The 17,293-nt window shown below is 47.0% G+C and overlaps 2 protein-coding genes across 2 annotated transcripts; one reads left to right on the top strand and one right to left on the bottom strand.

Annotated features, from left to right (window-relative positions):
• Positions 1 to 2,788: 2,788 nt before the first annotated feature.
• LOC120823842 (uncharacterized) lies at positions 2,789 to 6,313 on the bottom strand. The gene is made up of 5 exons (XM_040184256.2): positions 6,159 to 6,313; positions 5,747 to 5,860; positions 5,243 to 5,641; positions 4,229 to 4,439; positions 2,789 to 4,132 (listed from the first exon to the last, which is right to left on the bottom strand). The coding sequence occupies exons 4-5, from the start codon at positions 4,407 to 4,409 to the stop codon at positions 3,918 to 3,920; spliced, it is 396 nt and encodes a 131-aa protein (XP_040040190.2). The 5' UTR covers positions 4,410 to 4,439; positions 5,243 to 5,641; positions 5,747 to 5,860; positions 6,159 to 6,313; the 3' UTR covers positions 2,789 to 3,917.
• Positions 6,314 to 9,910: 3,597 nt separating this feature from the next.
• On the top strand, positions 9,911 to 17,285 carry dipk1ab (divergent protein kinase domain 1Ab). The gene is made up of 5 exons (XM_040184356.2): positions 9,911 to 10,158; positions 14,976 to 15,110; positions 15,214 to 15,321; positions 15,407 to 15,583; positions 16,037 to 17,285. The coding sequence occupies exons 1-5, from the start codon at positions 10,105 to 10,107 to the stop codon at positions 16,847 to 16,849; spliced, it is 1,287 nt and encodes a 428-aa protein (XP_040040290.2). The 5' UTR covers positions 9,911 to 10,104; the 3' UTR covers positions 16,850 to 17,285.
• The last annotated feature ends 8 nt before the right edge of the window (positions 17,286 to 17,293 follow it).

Genomic DNA, 17,293 nt, shown 5'->3' on the forward strand with positions numbered 1-17,293 from the left:
CTAATGAGACCGGCAGCCAAGGAGTCGCTGATGTACTTCTCCATAGTCCTAGTCTCAGGGGCCGACAGAGAGAATAGTCGCCCTCTTGGGGGCGAGGTGCCCGGAAGGAGGTCTATAGCACAATCGTACGGGCGGTGAGGCGGTAGTGAGGTGGCCCGAGCCTTGTTGAACACCTCCTTTACATCGTGGTAATCCTCGGGTACGCCCGTGAGATCTGGGGACTCAGGAGACACGGAGCGGCTAATGGCAGACGCCGGCTTTAAACAAACCGCGTGACAGTGAGGACTCCACCCAAATATAGTCCCAGTAGCCCAGTCAATGTGCGGATTATGCCTCCTAAGCCATGGAAACCCCAAAATGACTGGTTGTTGAGGTGCATGAAGTACATGAAAGGTGAGTGCTTCACTGTGGTTACCTGACATCTCCAAGCGCAGCGGGGTGGTTTGATGAGTCACCCTGCAGAGTAGCCGACCGTCCAACGCCGTGGCCCGGATGGGTCTTTCCAAAGCGATTTGCTCAATCCCCATCTTGACGGCCAGGTCTTGGTCGAGGAGATTGGCGTCTGCACCCGAGTCAATCAGAACCGGAACAGTGTAGCTCTTATCCTGGAAAAACAACTGGGCATGGATTTGGGGTCGAGAGGGCATTTCTAATCTAACTTCCCGGCTCACCAGCGCCCTCTGGTTGACTGGTGAGCCCTGTCTTTTACTGGACAAGCGTTCACATAATGACCGCTTTGACCGCAGTACATGCATTGGTTGGCCTGCAGGCGGCGGTGCCTTTCAGCCGGAGCGAGTCGAGCCCGTCCCAGCTGCATTGCCTCTGGCCCCGCGATAGACTCAGAAGGTCCACCCTCGGTTGGTGCCCGTCGCGGTTCCGGCCACTGGCGCGGCGGTGATCCTGAAGCTGCGCAAGCGACCCTCTCTCTTCTCCGCTCCCGCAGACGGCCGTCGATCCGAATGGCGAGGGCGACCAGCTCGTCTAAACCAGCAGGGAGATCCCGAGCTGCCAATTCGTCCTTTACGCGGCTGGATAATCCGTGGTAGAAGGCATCGCGAAGCGAGGCTTGGTTCCAGTCACTCTCCGCTGCCATGGTGTGAAAGTCAATGGAATAGTCGGAAACGGATCGTATTCCCTGCTGCAGACCAAACAGTCCCCGGGCCGCCTCTCGTCCGGGAGTGGCATGGTCAAAAACCCTCTGCATCGCCTCGGAAAACGACGCGACGGAGGAACAGATAGAAGTCTGTTTAGCCCATTCGGCCGTTCCCCAATCCCTTGCTCTCCCTGTGAGCAAGGAAACAATGTACGCTACCCGGGACCTCTCGGTGGGAAACGCGGACGGCTGGAGCTCGAAGGCGAGCGAACACTGTACCAGGAACGGTCGACAGGAACCGGGAGCGCCGGAACAACGCTCGGGTGGAGGAAGACGTGCGTCGGACATTGGAGCGGAGGTGGGTGCTTGGGCAGCAGCGGGGGTGACGTCCGGAGTACGCGTCACCACGGCGAGGTTCCGCAGGTGGTCGCGGAGGGACTCCATGCTGCTCTCATGGCGGGCCGACATAGACTGCATGGCCTCAGCCATGAAGTGGAGCTGCTGCTCATGGCGCTGCAACATGTTGCTTGGATTCGGGGTTTCGGGCTCGGTACGTTCTTGGTCGGCTGGGTTCATGTTTGGCCAGATTGTACTGTCACGGTTACTGATACCGGAGTACGGGAGAACCCAAATGCACGACTCGTACACGATGGACAAGACAGGAGGGTTTTAATCAAGGTTCAGGCAGGGTCAAAACCGGGAGATCCGTCAGGAGGCAAACAAGTCCAGAGGGGCAGGCAGGTAATCCGTAGACGAGGACAGGCAGGGTCAGAATCAGGAGGGCACACAGACAGGCAGACAAATCCAAAACGGGGCAGGCAGGTAAATCGGGGTCGAGGAACAGACGAGGTCGGAATCGAGAAAAACAGGATGGCTTCGGGAAACGCTGGAAAACTTGGTAGAACACACAAGACAATCTGGCAGTGAGCAACAGAATGTGACTGGCTTAAATAGTGAGTGACTGACGAGGGAAGGCACCACAGGTGAGGGTGAGGAGAACCAGGTGCAGGAAATCAGGTGACGAGGTGGGAGGATCTGAAATGACAGGAGAGTTAGTGAACATGCAGTGGAGATGAATAGACTATGATGTGAACACCCAGTGAAGATGAAAAATAAACTATGATGTGGACGTATGTGTGACACAGTCTTAGTGAGGGAATACTTACTTAACACAATGAAAGAAAGGCGACCGCTGCTCTTTAGTCGTCCATCCTTCTCATCTGGTCCTGTAGTGGGCTTATCTTTTCCGTTGTCAAGGAGATCCTAGAGTAATTTTTATTCTTAAACATTGACAAATGAAGAAAAGATTGGGCTGCAGCAGAAGGGGCACTTTTCTCAGCCAGGGGGAAAAGGAAGGTGCTTGAGCACCATTAGGGGTCTATCTGTGCACGTGACTGGCACCACACAAGAAGTCACATGAATCGAAGGCACAGTGGCTTGTATACATCTTCAAACAACAACAATAGGCACAGTAAATAGACCTTCATTGTGCACAACAAAACCCACAATTAATTTCTTTGTGGGTTTTGTCATTGTCATCATTTCCTTTTAATAGGCTCTGACAGTCAGAGGTGGACAGGTCGCTCGCTAGTGAACTTCTATGTTGAAGCACACACACCATCACATTGTCTCATAATAAAATGAGTTTTGACATTGATATAAAATCAGCATGTACCCAGAAATAGTCATTGCATGGTTGTATATCACTCCTTTAATTGCATCTTTTGTTTATTGTTGGTCAATGAAGAATAAGCACACAAAGGAAACCTGACAGAGATGCGTCTCATACACCAAAACCCCTGTAAACCCCCCAGTGTCCTTAGGAGTTGGCAGAATGAGACCCTTGTGAGAGACTTGAAAGTGAGGGTGTCTATTTTTACGCCCTCGGCTGTGGGTAATGAGCAGTCTTCCCCTTGACATGGTGTTATAATTACAGCTACGGGTCAGGGTCTGTGAAGAAAAGTCTCACATGATGTCAGGCTGTGTGAATCAAGCGGTGCTTAACAAGATGTATGTGATCACAGCTCAGCCACAGGGAAGGAACAAACACACTTTTCAGCTGACTCACCGCAGGAAACAGACAAAAGCCAATGACCCCGGAGCGAGTCGAAACACTGAGTGTTTTCCTCCACCATTTAATGGTCAGGATTGTTTATTTGTGCACTCCCGACGATACATTGTAAAAGAGTTCATTTAAAAGACACATTTTACTCCCCACTTACGCCCACACAAATGGGCATTTATGTTGCTATTTTTAACATGTGCATGCATGGGCCAGGAGACTAAATCCACTTTTTTTTTGTTCTAAAATGGTTACAGATTTAGATTACAAAAAACAACACACATGTTATTGTTGGCAGGGAGGAATTCATTAAAAGTGCGTCAATAACGTGGAGGGGATCTATGTTATCTCTTTCCTGTCATAAACGGATGGACATGCTAAGCCAGAAAAACACAAATGATCATGACAGCTTCTCAGAGTATATGTTGCTTCTAAAGCTGCATATTTCAGACTTGAAGAAGAAAAAAATGATGTGTATTTGATTGTATTTTAAAACTGAGGACATCAAAAGCGTTTCGACATGTAGCCTTCAAAATATTGTATTAATAATAACAGGACAATAAAGGGAGGATAAAAGGATGAAGAAGCCACCTCAGACGTTTGTGAGAGAGCACAACCAAAGTCTGAACGTTAGATGCCAAACAATGGCCTCACCGCAGCAGCTCACGTCTCTTCCCTCGCGTTCAGTGGCCTACGGGTGTTTGATGTCATCTCTGCCCGGCGTCAGCGTGAAAAAAGGCCAAAGCCTCGTCTCGCCGCGCTTCACCTGAGCCCCGACGCCAGCTTCTCCATGGTGGCTTTGCGCTCTTCCGCTTTCTGCTGCGAGCGGCGCAAGACGTTCCTCAGCTCCTGGAGGTGGTCCAGCGTGCCCACCAACTCGCCCTTCACAGTCTTCATCTGGCTCTCCAGCATCTGTGTGTGATGGAGGGAGTTCCTCCTTTGCCGTCTGCTGGATCTTACTCTTTCCTCCAGGTCTTCTATTGCGACCAGCGGGCCAAGGAAAACAAACAGTCACTCACCACAACCACGGGTTAAAGCATGAAGGGTAACGTGTTTCCAATAGCAATACAGACCCATGTTCTCCTGGAAGTCCTGGCTCTCTGAACCGCTCTCCGTCTTCTTGTCCAAAAGGTTCTTGGTCTGCTGCAGCATCTTCTCCATCTTGACAAGCTCGGCTGCCTTGGTGTCGCTGTCACGCCGGATTTTCAGTAACTGCTGCTCCCTGCGAGTGAGCTCGCCATCGAGGTTACTCATGTTGAGTTTTAAAAATGGGAACAGCACGACCTGCAAGTCAACACCAAGACAGAGTGTCCTGCGATGCAACAATCAGTGAGCATAAGACACAAGGAAGACGCCTCTGAACACGATTTCAACGTCCAATCATGATCCACTCTGAAGCATAGATTTTTTTTGTGCTGCTGCAGCTCATAAAATGTCTTTTTTGTTTTCAAATGAGTGCTTTTTATAGCCTTTTGTAACCTCACATGTCTGCAAGTCATCTGGAAACCGCCTGTTCTCAGTACACACCATTGCAATTGACAAGTCATAAGACTGGCTGCAGGCAAAATGGATCCTTTTTACACTTACTCATTTTTGACCCGGCTCCGCTTTGGAGGATTCAAACAAAGGAGACGAAGAGGAATGAGGTTCAAAACAGCTTGCAAACATGAGCCGGCAGTATGTTATACTGGACATACCATTAGAAATATAAAGACATATATACAATAAAGACACAAAAGAAAACAAAAACATAATAAAAAGCCATGCTTCCACCATTTTTGATCATATTCAGTCAGTGTGTTACCAACTATTTAATTGTGTTACAATTGAAAGTAGTCAGTATATGTGAAAGTAGTCAGGCAGGTTGTGGATGACTGTGTCAAAGACCGTGCAACAACTTCCAGAAGGGTGTGCGGCCCTGCTTCTCTAATGGAGGCTACGGCCCTCTCTAGCCTCTATTATGTATCTGTGTGTGCTTCTGTGTGTGTGTGTGTGTGTGTGTGTGTGTGTGTGTTTATATTTCTATCAGGCACAGAGAGAACAGACGGCCCACAGAAGGCTTTGTGTGGAGGGACGGATGTTCTTACCAGTCCCTGAGAATGTAAGCGCTTTGTTCCCACGCCTCTTCATTCACCCTCAACCTTAATCCACCGCGGTGGAGAGTGTTACATTGTTGGTTAACAAACTAACAATGTGACAATAAATTGTACCTCTAACAGTAGTCTAATCATTCATATTTACAGGAAAAGTACTTTGAGGGTGCCAAACCCTAACCAAGAAAAATTGCAATTGATACTCATGCTTGTGCTAATTATTGGCAGCAAAGTGTTGTTCCTGCACGCCGTATGCTTCCAGTCTGCCTCAGGTGGCTTCGCGGATCACGGCCCCTCTGTCTTGGCTGTTTGGGCTGCAGCGTTGTGTTGGCGTCCCGTGCAAGGTGGGAATAGAGGCGCAGCCGGGCATCAATGGAGACTGTGTGACTGAAGCTGAGATTTGGAGTGTTTTGTACTCATGTAAAGTCTCTCTCTGCTCTTGATCAGTGACCACAACATATTTCCCGCATTAATTCACAAAATGTGTGTTTACCTCACCTGCTACATTTGAATCAGTAATCTGTTAGTTAGATATCCAGGATTTGCCACAAATATTACCAGCAAAGTCAGTGCCAGGAAGTGCTGTAGAGGTGCTGCAGGGGGGGATGTCAGCTGTAGGAAGGAAAAGAGACAGCAGGCACTCGATCAAACTGTCAGCTCTCCCTTGTCAGCTGGGACTCCCTCCAAGACACCCACTCCCATCACAAACATCATGTAATGACCAGTAAATGTGGCCTTCTAGTACGACAGCAGGGAGGCTTGAATGTTACGCCAACAGGTGAGCAGCGTAAATGCTCACCTGTTGGTATTATTGCATTAGATTTCTTTCTTCTGATGTTTACAACCATTAGCAATGTAAAGGCGCTCCTGATTGTAGGGAGATAGAAAAAGGCCCGTCCGTGTAATTCACCTTTCAGCTTTCCTGTGCTGTTAATAAGAGGCCCTCTCCTGCAGGGCTCCCCGGGGCTTCTTTCGTCCTTAAGCAGAGCTCCTGCAGCGTGACCAACGCAGCCTCCGTCTCCCCATCCTTCCTTCCTTCCTTCCTTCCTTCCTTCCTTCCTTTCGGCCGCTTGTAGGAACAAAAACAAACTCACATTAATTTTATTTTAAAAACATAAACCACACCTATATGAAACCAAGGATTGCGCAATGTAAATTTGATTTTTAAAACAGTCACATTTTTGTTTATTTCAGAAAGCTTGTCCAGTGGGATCTCTTCCCTGGGGGGTAATGAGCAGACCCATTAAAAGCTGTTGTGTTAGACATTTCCTACCCTTCTCTATAATGAAGCGATTGTGTTAAGAAATATCCAAACACGCACATGACCAAACAGTGAATATAGCAGTGATGATGGCGTATTTTGACCCTGATCCTGCAATGTCCACAAGCCTGACCAGCTTTGTGCGTTGTGCATCTGCTGCCGTGGTTAAAGTATAACTATACGAATTTAGGATCAACTTGTTCCAACTTGTGATCTACAAAGTCCATCACAAGGAGAGGACAAGTGTTAGATAAAAGGGTTACTCAAGATCTCATTTTTGCCGTCTCACTCAACACAATATTTTGAGGGACCTTCTAACGTTTAAATCGTCCATCATCTATCATCAATCATCTACTTCAGGCTGGAGAACACATCAACACAAACACTCAAACCATCTGTGAAGTCAGTTGTAGAGACTTTACTAAATGGATGGCATCTTGGGGTGAGTTTGCAGATTGCAAACAACTAGATACTCCTCCTCCCACTCCTCCCTTTCTGAGAGTGTGATATCGTGAGCAACGCTGTGGTAATGACGTTGGCCTCCACCAGAGGCCAGCTTTTGCAAAACAACATTATTTAAGGAGCTGCAGGAGATTGACGGGATTCAAGGCAACATGTTTTTTGGGGGGTTCATTAAAGTACCTTTTTTTGTCTAAAACTCTGCATTGGAGTCCTCATTCTGGGAACCCCACACCGCTGCGTGACAGCCACGTGACAAGGGCTGGCCCTTTAATTAAAAACAAACCCCGTCCAATAAGCAATACGCTATAAAGTAGGTCAGCCAGGGCTCATTCATTTGTTTTTAGGTTTTGTACCACAAAAATAAACAATCAAGCACGGATAGATCAGGTTCTGGATTCGCTGACAATCCTCCTAAAACAGAATGTTACCAGACACACTCTACAAAGGCTCTTCAGCTCTTAGAAAAGGCAGGAATCACTGAAAAAGTAACAAATAAATACGTTCTTGGTGTGATTTGTCGCACATTCTCTTAGCTCATGAACCCGCTTTCATTCTTATCCGTGTGTTTTGTACACAAGCTAAATATAGCTCTATGAAGTTGTAATACGGGTAAATCCCCATGAGGGGGAAGGCTAATCCCAGTAATTTAATGCAAGTCTGCTGGCTTCATCTCAACACAGCACTTTTAATTAAGGAAGCAATATTCCTTTTTAGAGGATCATTTCAACATCTGCTTTTAAATCAACATCCCACATCCCCCGTCCGCGCCATCTCTATTAAAGACAATTTGCAGCACAGGTACAAATAGTTCCAAATCAGAAATTATTTCTAGCGGGCGGTTGGATGGGAAACGTCCTGTCATTTGTTGCCACGGTTACTTGTTGACTTGCGACGGATGTGAGTGGGACGAAGAGGTAATGAGCAGGTGTGGGCTGCAAGAACAAACAAGGATTGATGGAAGGTAAACTGGCTTCAGGCGTGGACGTCTCTGTGGATGCAGTGTTGAAGCGTCGGAGAGGTTGTGTTTGTGGAGGAGGCCTTCATCACGTTGGACATTGTGATTATCTAAACCAGCCATCCAGAGGAATATTTCTGAAACCACAATCTCAGTTTTGGTGCCACATCTGCCTTCCTCTCCGCATCAAGGTTGTTGTTTGTTTGTTCTTATGTAGAAATAGATTTTTCTATCTGCCCACTCAAAGTGCCTCAAGGTAATCGGTCTTGCATAATCTCAGGAAACACCACATGTGCATCCAGTTTCCTTCATAACTCCCACATCTGATCTCTGAGCTGCTCTCCGAGTGATGCCAGCTTTGTTTCTGTCTTCCCTAATGTGGTCTCTATAAAGAACTTAGCAGTGTGCTCTGTTGTGATGGATGCGTTCTGGAGTCTGAGCAAATCAAATCTCTTTCATCTCTTACTGCAAAGACATTTTGCGTTTTAGCTTTTACACTTGGTAAAGCTTTTATCATGACATGCAATCGCAGATAGTTTGGCTGTTTTGATGGATGATAATGGGCATCGTGCTGCACATGACGATGGGCTCTATGGCTGAACGCTGGTCCATTCATTGAGAGCACTCTTACCATCTTATATGTCTTCCTTTGTAGGAAGCAGTAATGTGATATTACTGCTTTTCACATGTCACATTAATATGCAAATCTCTATTGTAAAGAAGGATGGTCTACAGATGTTCCTCTGCTCGCCACTAGTAGGATTCAATGATGGAAGAAAATACATACATGGTGGCACAGGCTAATCCCAATGAGATGTAATAAGTAAAAGAAAGATATATCAAAACAAGGATGAAGGGATTCACAAGCGTTGCTGAGACGATGGAGCCGAAGGCTTCGTATTCTTCATCAACAGGACACAAGCTTCCCTCTGAGCTGTGAGACGAGTCCACGAAGAAAACCTGGAGACATCTGGCTCATCTCCCAATGGGACTTCTTCCTGAAATTACTTTTTTTTTCACGAAATCATCAAAGCATTTTTTCCCTGAGGCAAGTTTCATTGGAAGTTGAAGTCCATTAAACAGTCTTTGATTACTTTGATGTTGTCTTGTTTCAACATCAGTACACATTCACTCTACTTTTAGGTCTGCTTTATTGTCCTGCATCTCCTTATGGTAATATGTGGTATGTGGACCATGAAAGCGACTGGCTGAGAGACACTAAAAAGCTCAGTTTAGGTGAGAAGAACCAAATATTATAGTGATAATGGTGTAGCTACGCACCAGGAGGGAAGAACTTAAACCCAAAACCCGACAAAGCAGCAGGCGACACAGAGCCAGTGGCAAGCTGCTATGCAATGTTAAAGATGACCTTTCTGCCAATCAGTGAGTAGTTCTGTGTCATTTCAAAGTCTTCCTACTGGTTGCGGCACTTAACGCTGCTTTTGGATTTACTGTTAAACTCGGCATAAAGAATGTTCAGATTTCTTTTTGCAAACAGTGCATCATTTAGAATGATGTTCATTCCGAATGATGTACAGACGTTTTACTGGAAAGATTTAGTGTTTCCATTTTCAGGAACGTACTTATCCTCTGCAGCCACTCCGAGTCAACAGGCCCATTCATCCAGATCCATACAAACGTGCATGAAGCAGTTTATTGTAAAGCACATTTGTCATATGTGTGTTGAATGCCCATATGTCATCTTTGTTTCGCAGTAAATTACATTAAATAGCAACTCACACACGTGTTTTTCACAAACTCGTCAATATTGTGTAACTTCTCTTTTTTTTTTAACCGATACAAAACACAACCAAATTCTCTGTCACCTAAAAATAGACATCAATTTGCTTTGGAAAACGAATCTGCAGATTGGCGTTGGAGTCAGAAGGCACCTGAAGGCGCTGACTGTGCGCCATCCTCTCCTCCTGTAATTGGTCGGAGCGCCCCGGGGGGGGGGGGATGAGCGCGGCCAACGTGAGTCTCACTTCGCTGCAGTCCGCGGGTCGTCGCGCTTCTTCCGCCTCCGAACGCGCAGCGTGCACGATGCCGCCGACGGAATGACTGACGACTGCTCGCAATGCGAGCGAGATGTGCAGGGTTAACCGTTTCCCCGCACCGCGCGAGCCGAGCGCCCGATTTCCTCCCGTGACGGGTTGAGTGAGATGTTCTCCGTTCGCCATGGCGAGAGGACGGTTTCCATGGGGACTCTGCAGGAAGCCGCTGCACATCCAGGTAAGCGCACCCCCCCGGTGTCCATCTGTCTGATGTCACCGCCTGTCACTTCTTTAAGATTCCCCTTTGCAAACGCATCGGTGGCTGTGTAGGCAGGGTTTTTTTTTTTTTAGACTGAATCATAAAGTCACTTGATGCACGACGGCTCAACCATCCTCCTTGATCCCCGTTGCCGTAGCAACCACATCCATGATACACGGTGCTGGTGTACACTACAGTCACGTTAAAAAAAAGGGGGACGGCAGAACTTATAATAGCACAAGTACTTCCTCGTTTCTTTGGTACTTCCTCTGGGTTGTTAACAGAACAAGAAACACTTCATCATCAGTCACCCCCACGCCGCTGCTGGCCTCGTTATCCTCATTATGTCGGCGAACGTTATGTAACGTGTTCGATGTGAGTGAAATTAGATGAAGTCCACTGTGGCTTTCCTGAGAAGTCCAATTCAACTCTGCTGCTGTAGGGTTGCTCCTCAAGAACCGGTGGAGGCCCCCAGGAACCCTCAATTAACATCCACACAGTTAGATCGTTGATAGAAGGTCAACTCGAGCACATTCCCCCGGCTGGCTGAAGTGTCTCAAAGTGTCTCCCTGCTGCTGCGTCATCACACCAGAGTCTCTGCTTCTCCTCTTTGAGACGTTCGCCTACTTTTGGTGAAACGTCTCCTCTGGGCTGCTGGGGTGTGCTTCCAGAGCACGCGTGCCCGTGCATTTCAGAGTCAGAAGCTGTCAGATGCAGTGAGTAGCGGGAGCCGCCAGTCTCCGGGGACGGTCACCCGCATGGCGCAGGTTTCTAGGCCACCTCAGCCTTCCAGGGACAACTTAAGAAGTGTCAGTCCGTGGTCCTTGGAGAGAAGCTATTTTCTCTGAAACATGAAAAGCCGACGTGTCACGCGAGCTGGTGATGTTGGTGTTGTTCCTATATGATTCTTTTTATATCCGCACCACAGAAGTCTTTGGATGAGCACAACGTCTGCGCTCATCCAGGTAATGCAAAGAGGATTTTGTTTCTGCAGTCACACTGTGTAAACGCCTCCAGTGCCAATCGAAATCTTTGAAGTCCATTCTGTTTCTTTTTTTATTTTTACTTAATATTTCAACAAGGGACACATTAGTTTCTTTAGGAATCCTTTGCGTTGCTCAGGGCACTAGTTGTGCTGTATTCACTTCATAGATGATTACCTTGTAAATGGCAATCTTCTGCATTTTACATTTAACTTAATTTATATAATTGCTTTTTGTTCCTAATCTAATTATTACTTCTTAAATCTAGGTTAGATACTTTTGATAGAGGCACACATATATGCAGCACACACAGATTTACTGAGTCTATTTTTGTTTTACACAATAAATAAATGACATACAGCATTATTATCATTATTATTATTATAGGGGTCGGTAGACCCTTTGTTAAATGCGTTGGTAGAATGCTTATATTTAACAAGGATTGTTACATATTGATATTCAAATTCAGTCAAAGAAATGTCACCAAACAGGAGAATTTCCAACCGGAATAATTTCCAAATCTACGATGATTTCTGACATATCCGCTTTCGGTTGATGCATGCATGCATGCCACTTGCATGATGCATGCATGCCACTTGCATGCCACTTTAGTTGCTCGACATTAATTGGTTTAATTAATTAATTACGAGTTTTCTACATATTCATTTTAAAAAAAAGACCCGCATGTGTTTGCCCCATACAGGAAGCCGCAGTCGCCGACTGTTTGGGAACTCCCTGCCGAGATGCACAGCAGCGTGACAGACAGGACAACGGCTGATAAAATGTTCACGTGTGTTATTGTCGCAGCATTGAGTCAGCATGGAAATGCGGGCTTTGTATGGGGGGTGGCAGCGTGTGCGTGTGCGTGTTGCCTTCGGTCTGGACTGGGATAAGTCAGCTCTTTAGTGTTTGTGCAGACAGCGTGGCATCCTTTCTTTCTTTTCTTTTTTTTTCTCTCCGCCTCTACTGGTGCAAAACTCTCTCCGGTTGTCCTTGACATTTGACAAACAGCTGGCCTCGCCCCGTCCATCCTCCGCTTCTCGGGCCATCCTGTCTTTCTCGGCTCGGCACAGCGGCCCATTAACCGGCAACCTCTGAGGAATAGCTTCATGATCATACATAATGGATGAATGGATGAACGCTGTTGCAGGCTGCGAAAGCCAAGTGCCAGGACAGTGATGTGCTGCTCTTGATCAGCTTCAATCTCCTCTCTGCCTCAGTGGTTCAACGTGGAATCAGCTTCAGTCTTACAAACTAGAACTGAACCTTCGGGGGTGAGATGGTCTGAATACACGACCCCCCCTCAACAGGCCTGTGAGTGGGTGTAGACTAGGAGGGGGTTGGAGCAGATGGAGGCCCGGCGCTTCGTTCCGGCCACAGCTCCCAGTCAGTCTCTAATTAATAGCGGTCACATCGACCACGGTCGATATCAGCTCATTAGCCATGTTTGTGTAATTCTCTCCCTTCACATGGGGGTCAATACATATTTCCGGTGATAGAAGTGCAGTTGAAATGAAAGCCACAAACCACATTGATTATAAAAAGCGATAGCATACCGTGTTATTTCCATAATACTTTTGCTGTTGATGCATTTCACCCACAGAGAGATCGATATGGAGGAACTATGGGCGAACTAGTGTGGTCATCGCTTTTACGTTTTATGTGCGCCAGCACGGTCAGATTGGGAAGTAAACCAATCAACACATAAAGCAGCCCCAACCATATATAAATAGCCAGAGTTAAATGCCTCGTCATGGACTATTTTATCATTTCCTTTTTCCCAGAGGTGTTTGTGAGATGATTAGTGTTCTATGTACAAAATTGGCATCAGTCAATTTGAGATCTAAAATGTATCGAGGTGACGAATGCAACGTGTTGCTGTGTTACTCTCAGGAGCTGTAAGCTGCTCCCTGTCATATATACATATATAAGGGACATACAGTATACTGTATAAGGGACATATATACCGGTATGCTCATTTTGGCTTTAAACCCAATCCAATATTTTTCCTAAAGTAGCTTATAGCAATGAAGTAAGATAATGTATGTTTGAAGTGTTAAAATGATCAGAAATTGGCTTCGAATCTTGTGCCACTAAAGAGTGTAAACTCCTCATGCTGTTGGATTCTCAGTTATGGAGAAGAAAACACGACCTCTGCTGGTCCCTACGGCCCTGACAGCAATGGTAGAAATATACGTTGACATGCTTTCTCCTAAAAAAACACAGAGCAACATCAGATTAAAGGCCGCTGCTTGGAAAGGAATCAGACGACAGCGCGCAATATAGATGCTGCCTAGAAGCTATATATCAGAATGATCTGCGGTGTCAACGGTACAAAATGGATGGGAGATGTAAATGTAATCTCTTAGTCAATACTGCAAACAAAACTACATTCTGTGCTTCTAAAAGAGCTTTTTTTAAATTAGTTTAAGTGCATAAAAGTGACCAATGAACCATTTTACGCTCATCTGTCAGCGCTACGAATCGAAAAGCACGAGTCTTACTGAAAGTAAAAGTAGTGTGTGTGTGTGTGTGTGTGTGTGGGGGCAGGGTAATAAAGCCGACCCGAGCTGAAGTGGGCAGACAGTGGAAGCAGGGGGAGTCCATCACTGTCAAGTACAAGAATCCATAATGGAAGCACTGTTAAAAACTCCCCTTCTCCACTTGGAAGGCCGCCATTATTGATCGCAGCAGACTGTATTCATCAGCAGGGGAATTAGAAAGAAAATTGAAAAGCCGCGGTAACAAGGCTGGAGTTGCTCTAAATGTTCCACTGTTGCTGTTAATCACGGAGCACCTATTCAGAGGCAACGTGCACTAATGACGTCGGCCTACTCTATAACACAACTCTTAGTAGCTCATTTGTAGCCCACCACCCGACTCACAGAGCAAAGGACTCCACTGTAAGCATCAATTAACACATGGCGTGTCGTCGTGGATGTGTTTTGTCAGGTTGCTGACAAAATGCTGAGCACCGATGTTCCGTTTCATCAAACGTGATCTAATAAGTGAGCAAAAAGTGTGCAACCGGATTGTTTGGGAGATGCAAACGTTACAGGTTTTACAGACTGCATCTCCCGGTAAGTGGTTGAGTCTGGACGGGCTGGAAATGGTAGACTGGGGAAAGCACTTTGATGCTCTTGTCACGTCACTATGGCAACATCAAAAATGAGGATGTGCAAGGGAGTATTTCATAAATGTTACTACCTAGGTTTTCCAGGTTCTTAAAATAAATGTTTAAAATAATGTTACCATTTTTTAATTAAAAAAAGCTTTGATGTGAAAATGAAATATTTGATGAATAAACAAGTATCTTACACCTGATTTCATGTCTTTTTGCTCCAATATTACAGGCTTGTAATGTGTGCCATCCTTTTACCTTTTATTCTTAACCTCCAGGCTCATTCCCTTTTTAACATCACATTGCAATGAATTGTGGGTAATTCCCTCGGCCTCATGGAAAGGGGTTCATAAAGGTCTCAAAGCTCACCGATATGACGGACGCACGCTGTGAAGCTTTATTCCCTGCTCACCGAGGCCTCCTGTTGGCCGTGCACGTGCACTTTGTAAAGCATCAACGTCAACACTGATTTCTACACTATTCATTCTCATTCCTGGATTGTGCTTCTCAGAATACTTGCGTCAACGATTTGCTTGAACAAACACAAGAACCATTATAAAGGCTCACTGTGAACATGAAAAATCACCTTTGATGCAATCACCCCAGAGAGTTTGATGCACCGAAACATCCACACCATGATCCCATTGAGTGATTGAACCCCCCCGCCCCCCCCTGCATTCTGTCTCCAACAGGCCAGGCTTCCCTACCTGCACATGAAGTACCTGTTCTTCTCCTGGCTGGCCGTGTTCGTGGGGAGCTGGATCGTGTACGTCGAGTACTCGTCCTACACAGAGCTGTGCCGAGGGCACGACTGCAAAAATTCGATAGTGAGTATGCACATGCGTCGTGTTCTTGCCGCCTGATGCCCTTGTCATCATCCCCCCCTAGTCCCCTTGGTGCAGCTTACCAACATTACCAGTCATTTTTCAGTGCAATAAATACAAGAAAGGAATCATTGACGGCTCGGCCTGCAGCAGCCTCTGTGAGAAGGACACGATTTACCTGGGGAAGTGCTTCACCGCCCAGCCCAAAAGCCAGGTCGGTCTTTTATAATCACATCGTTTCTCCCCACTCTGCTCGTAGTGAATCCAGATGCAGCTCAGGCCTCCCGTGTTTATTTCAGGTGTACTCGGGGAGCTGGGGGGACCTGGAGGGAGTCATTAAGTGCCAGATGGAGGAGGCGCCTCATTACGACTTGGGGAGCGAGATGGAGCCGAGGAAGGAGGCTGCGGCCTTCACGCTGCCCACCAAGGGGACGTCGGTGGAAAAGTTTAGAGAAATGATCCTAAACCACGTGAAGGTCAGGAAGCCACTTATTCAAGTTCCAGCTGGCAACTCAAAGAGAAATAACGCAGCCACGTTTGTCAGATACTTGGTCCCTTTTTGTTGGCATTAAGAGTAAAACGCAGCGGCCCATCACTGCTCGGGAAGCTCTTGAGCGCAAACTGTCAAGATTCCAATACTGGATGTTTTAGTGGACCGCTTAGCTGTAAAATGAGTAATTTTCTCATTTTCATCATGGCAGCCACGTCTCATTTAAGCTAAACAGTAAAATAAAGCATGTTTTGGAAACGTTCGAGGTGAGAAATTCCCTCATGAATCTTTCAAATGCCATTAGCGTTACAAAGCGGCATTCTTTCCCTCCGTTTATCCGCCTCGTTTACTACTGTGCAGACGTTGCAACAGTAACTATACTTTTGTTTTTAAAAGTCAAACTTCAAAGCTTTTTGTCTGGTTTCCTTTTCTTCCACAGGCTAAAGTGGGGGATCAGGCCAACATCGCGGACCTGGCAACCCAAGTGCTGTCCATAACGGACGCCAACAGAGACGGCCACATCTCGCTGCCCGAGGCTCGCTCCACGTGGGCTCTGCTGCAGCTCAACGAGTTCCTGCTGGCGCTGGTCCTGCAGGACAGAGAGCACACGCCCAAGCTGCTGGGCTTCTGCGGCGACCTGTACGTGATGGAGAAGGTGCCGCACACGCCGCTGTACGGCATCAGCCTGCCGTGGATCGTGGAGGCGTGGATCCCGGCGGGCCTGCGCCGCAGCGTGGACCAGTGGTTCACCCCCTCCTGGCCGCACAGGGCCAAGATCTCCATCGGGCTGCTGGAGCTGGTGGAGGACGTCTTCCACGGCGCCTTCGGCAGCTTCCTCATGTGCGACGTGAGCGCCGCCAGTTTCGGCTACAACGGCCGCCACGACCTGAAGGTGATGGACGCGCGGTACATCGTGCCCGAGGCCGTCTTCCAAGAAGAGGTCAGGCAGCGGCGCTGCGACGCCGACGAGGATTGCCTCTACGGGGTCGACTGCGTCACTTCCTGCGACCTCACCAAGCACCGCTGCACGCCAGAGGTCACCAGGCCCAACCTGGCCAAGGCCTGCGAGGCGCTCAAGGACTACGTCCTGAGGGGCGCCCCGGCCGACGTCAGGGAGGAGCTGGAGAAGCAGCTGTACTCGTGCGTGGCGCTCAAAGGGTCGACTGAGCAGATGGAGATTGAACACTCGTTGATTCTGAACAATCTCAAGACTTTACTCTGGAAGAAGATCTCTCACACGAAAGACTCCTAAGAGGCTGGAGATGGATTCCTCGGGTCGGGATGTAAATATAGGACCGTTTCCCCGCGTCGGTCAACCTTGACAAGTGTAACTCACGTTTTATCCCGTCAATGTCACTTCATTTTATATCCAAAGTTGACGTCAATGTACTGGAGCCACGTGAGTAGGTGAATTTCAGAATATTGTAATCAATAAATTTGACCAAACTGTTCCAGCCTGAATGGAAAGCACTTGTTTAACGCATCGCAGCTTTGTTTGTGCGCGCTTTCCTTTTTAATTCCAACTGAACAGTCAACCGGTTTGGCTCCGTCTGCATAAATCATTTTAGGACTAGTTTAATCACAAGCCTATTAAAAAAGTGCTACTTTTCAAGCAATTGTATTCAAATAACACATTGCTGTAAAATATAAAAGAGACCCAACACTTAATAAATATATGAAAAAGTACACAAGAGGC

Source organism: Gasterosteus aculeatus, chromosome 8, assembly GCF_964276395.1.
Source record: "Gasterosteus aculeatus chromosome 8, fGasAcu3.hap1.1, whole genome shotgun sequence".
In the NCBI taxonomy this organism is placed as follows: domain Eukaryota; kingdom Metazoa; phylum Chordata; class Actinopteri; order Perciformes; family Gasterosteidae; genus Gasterosteus; species Gasterosteus aculeatus.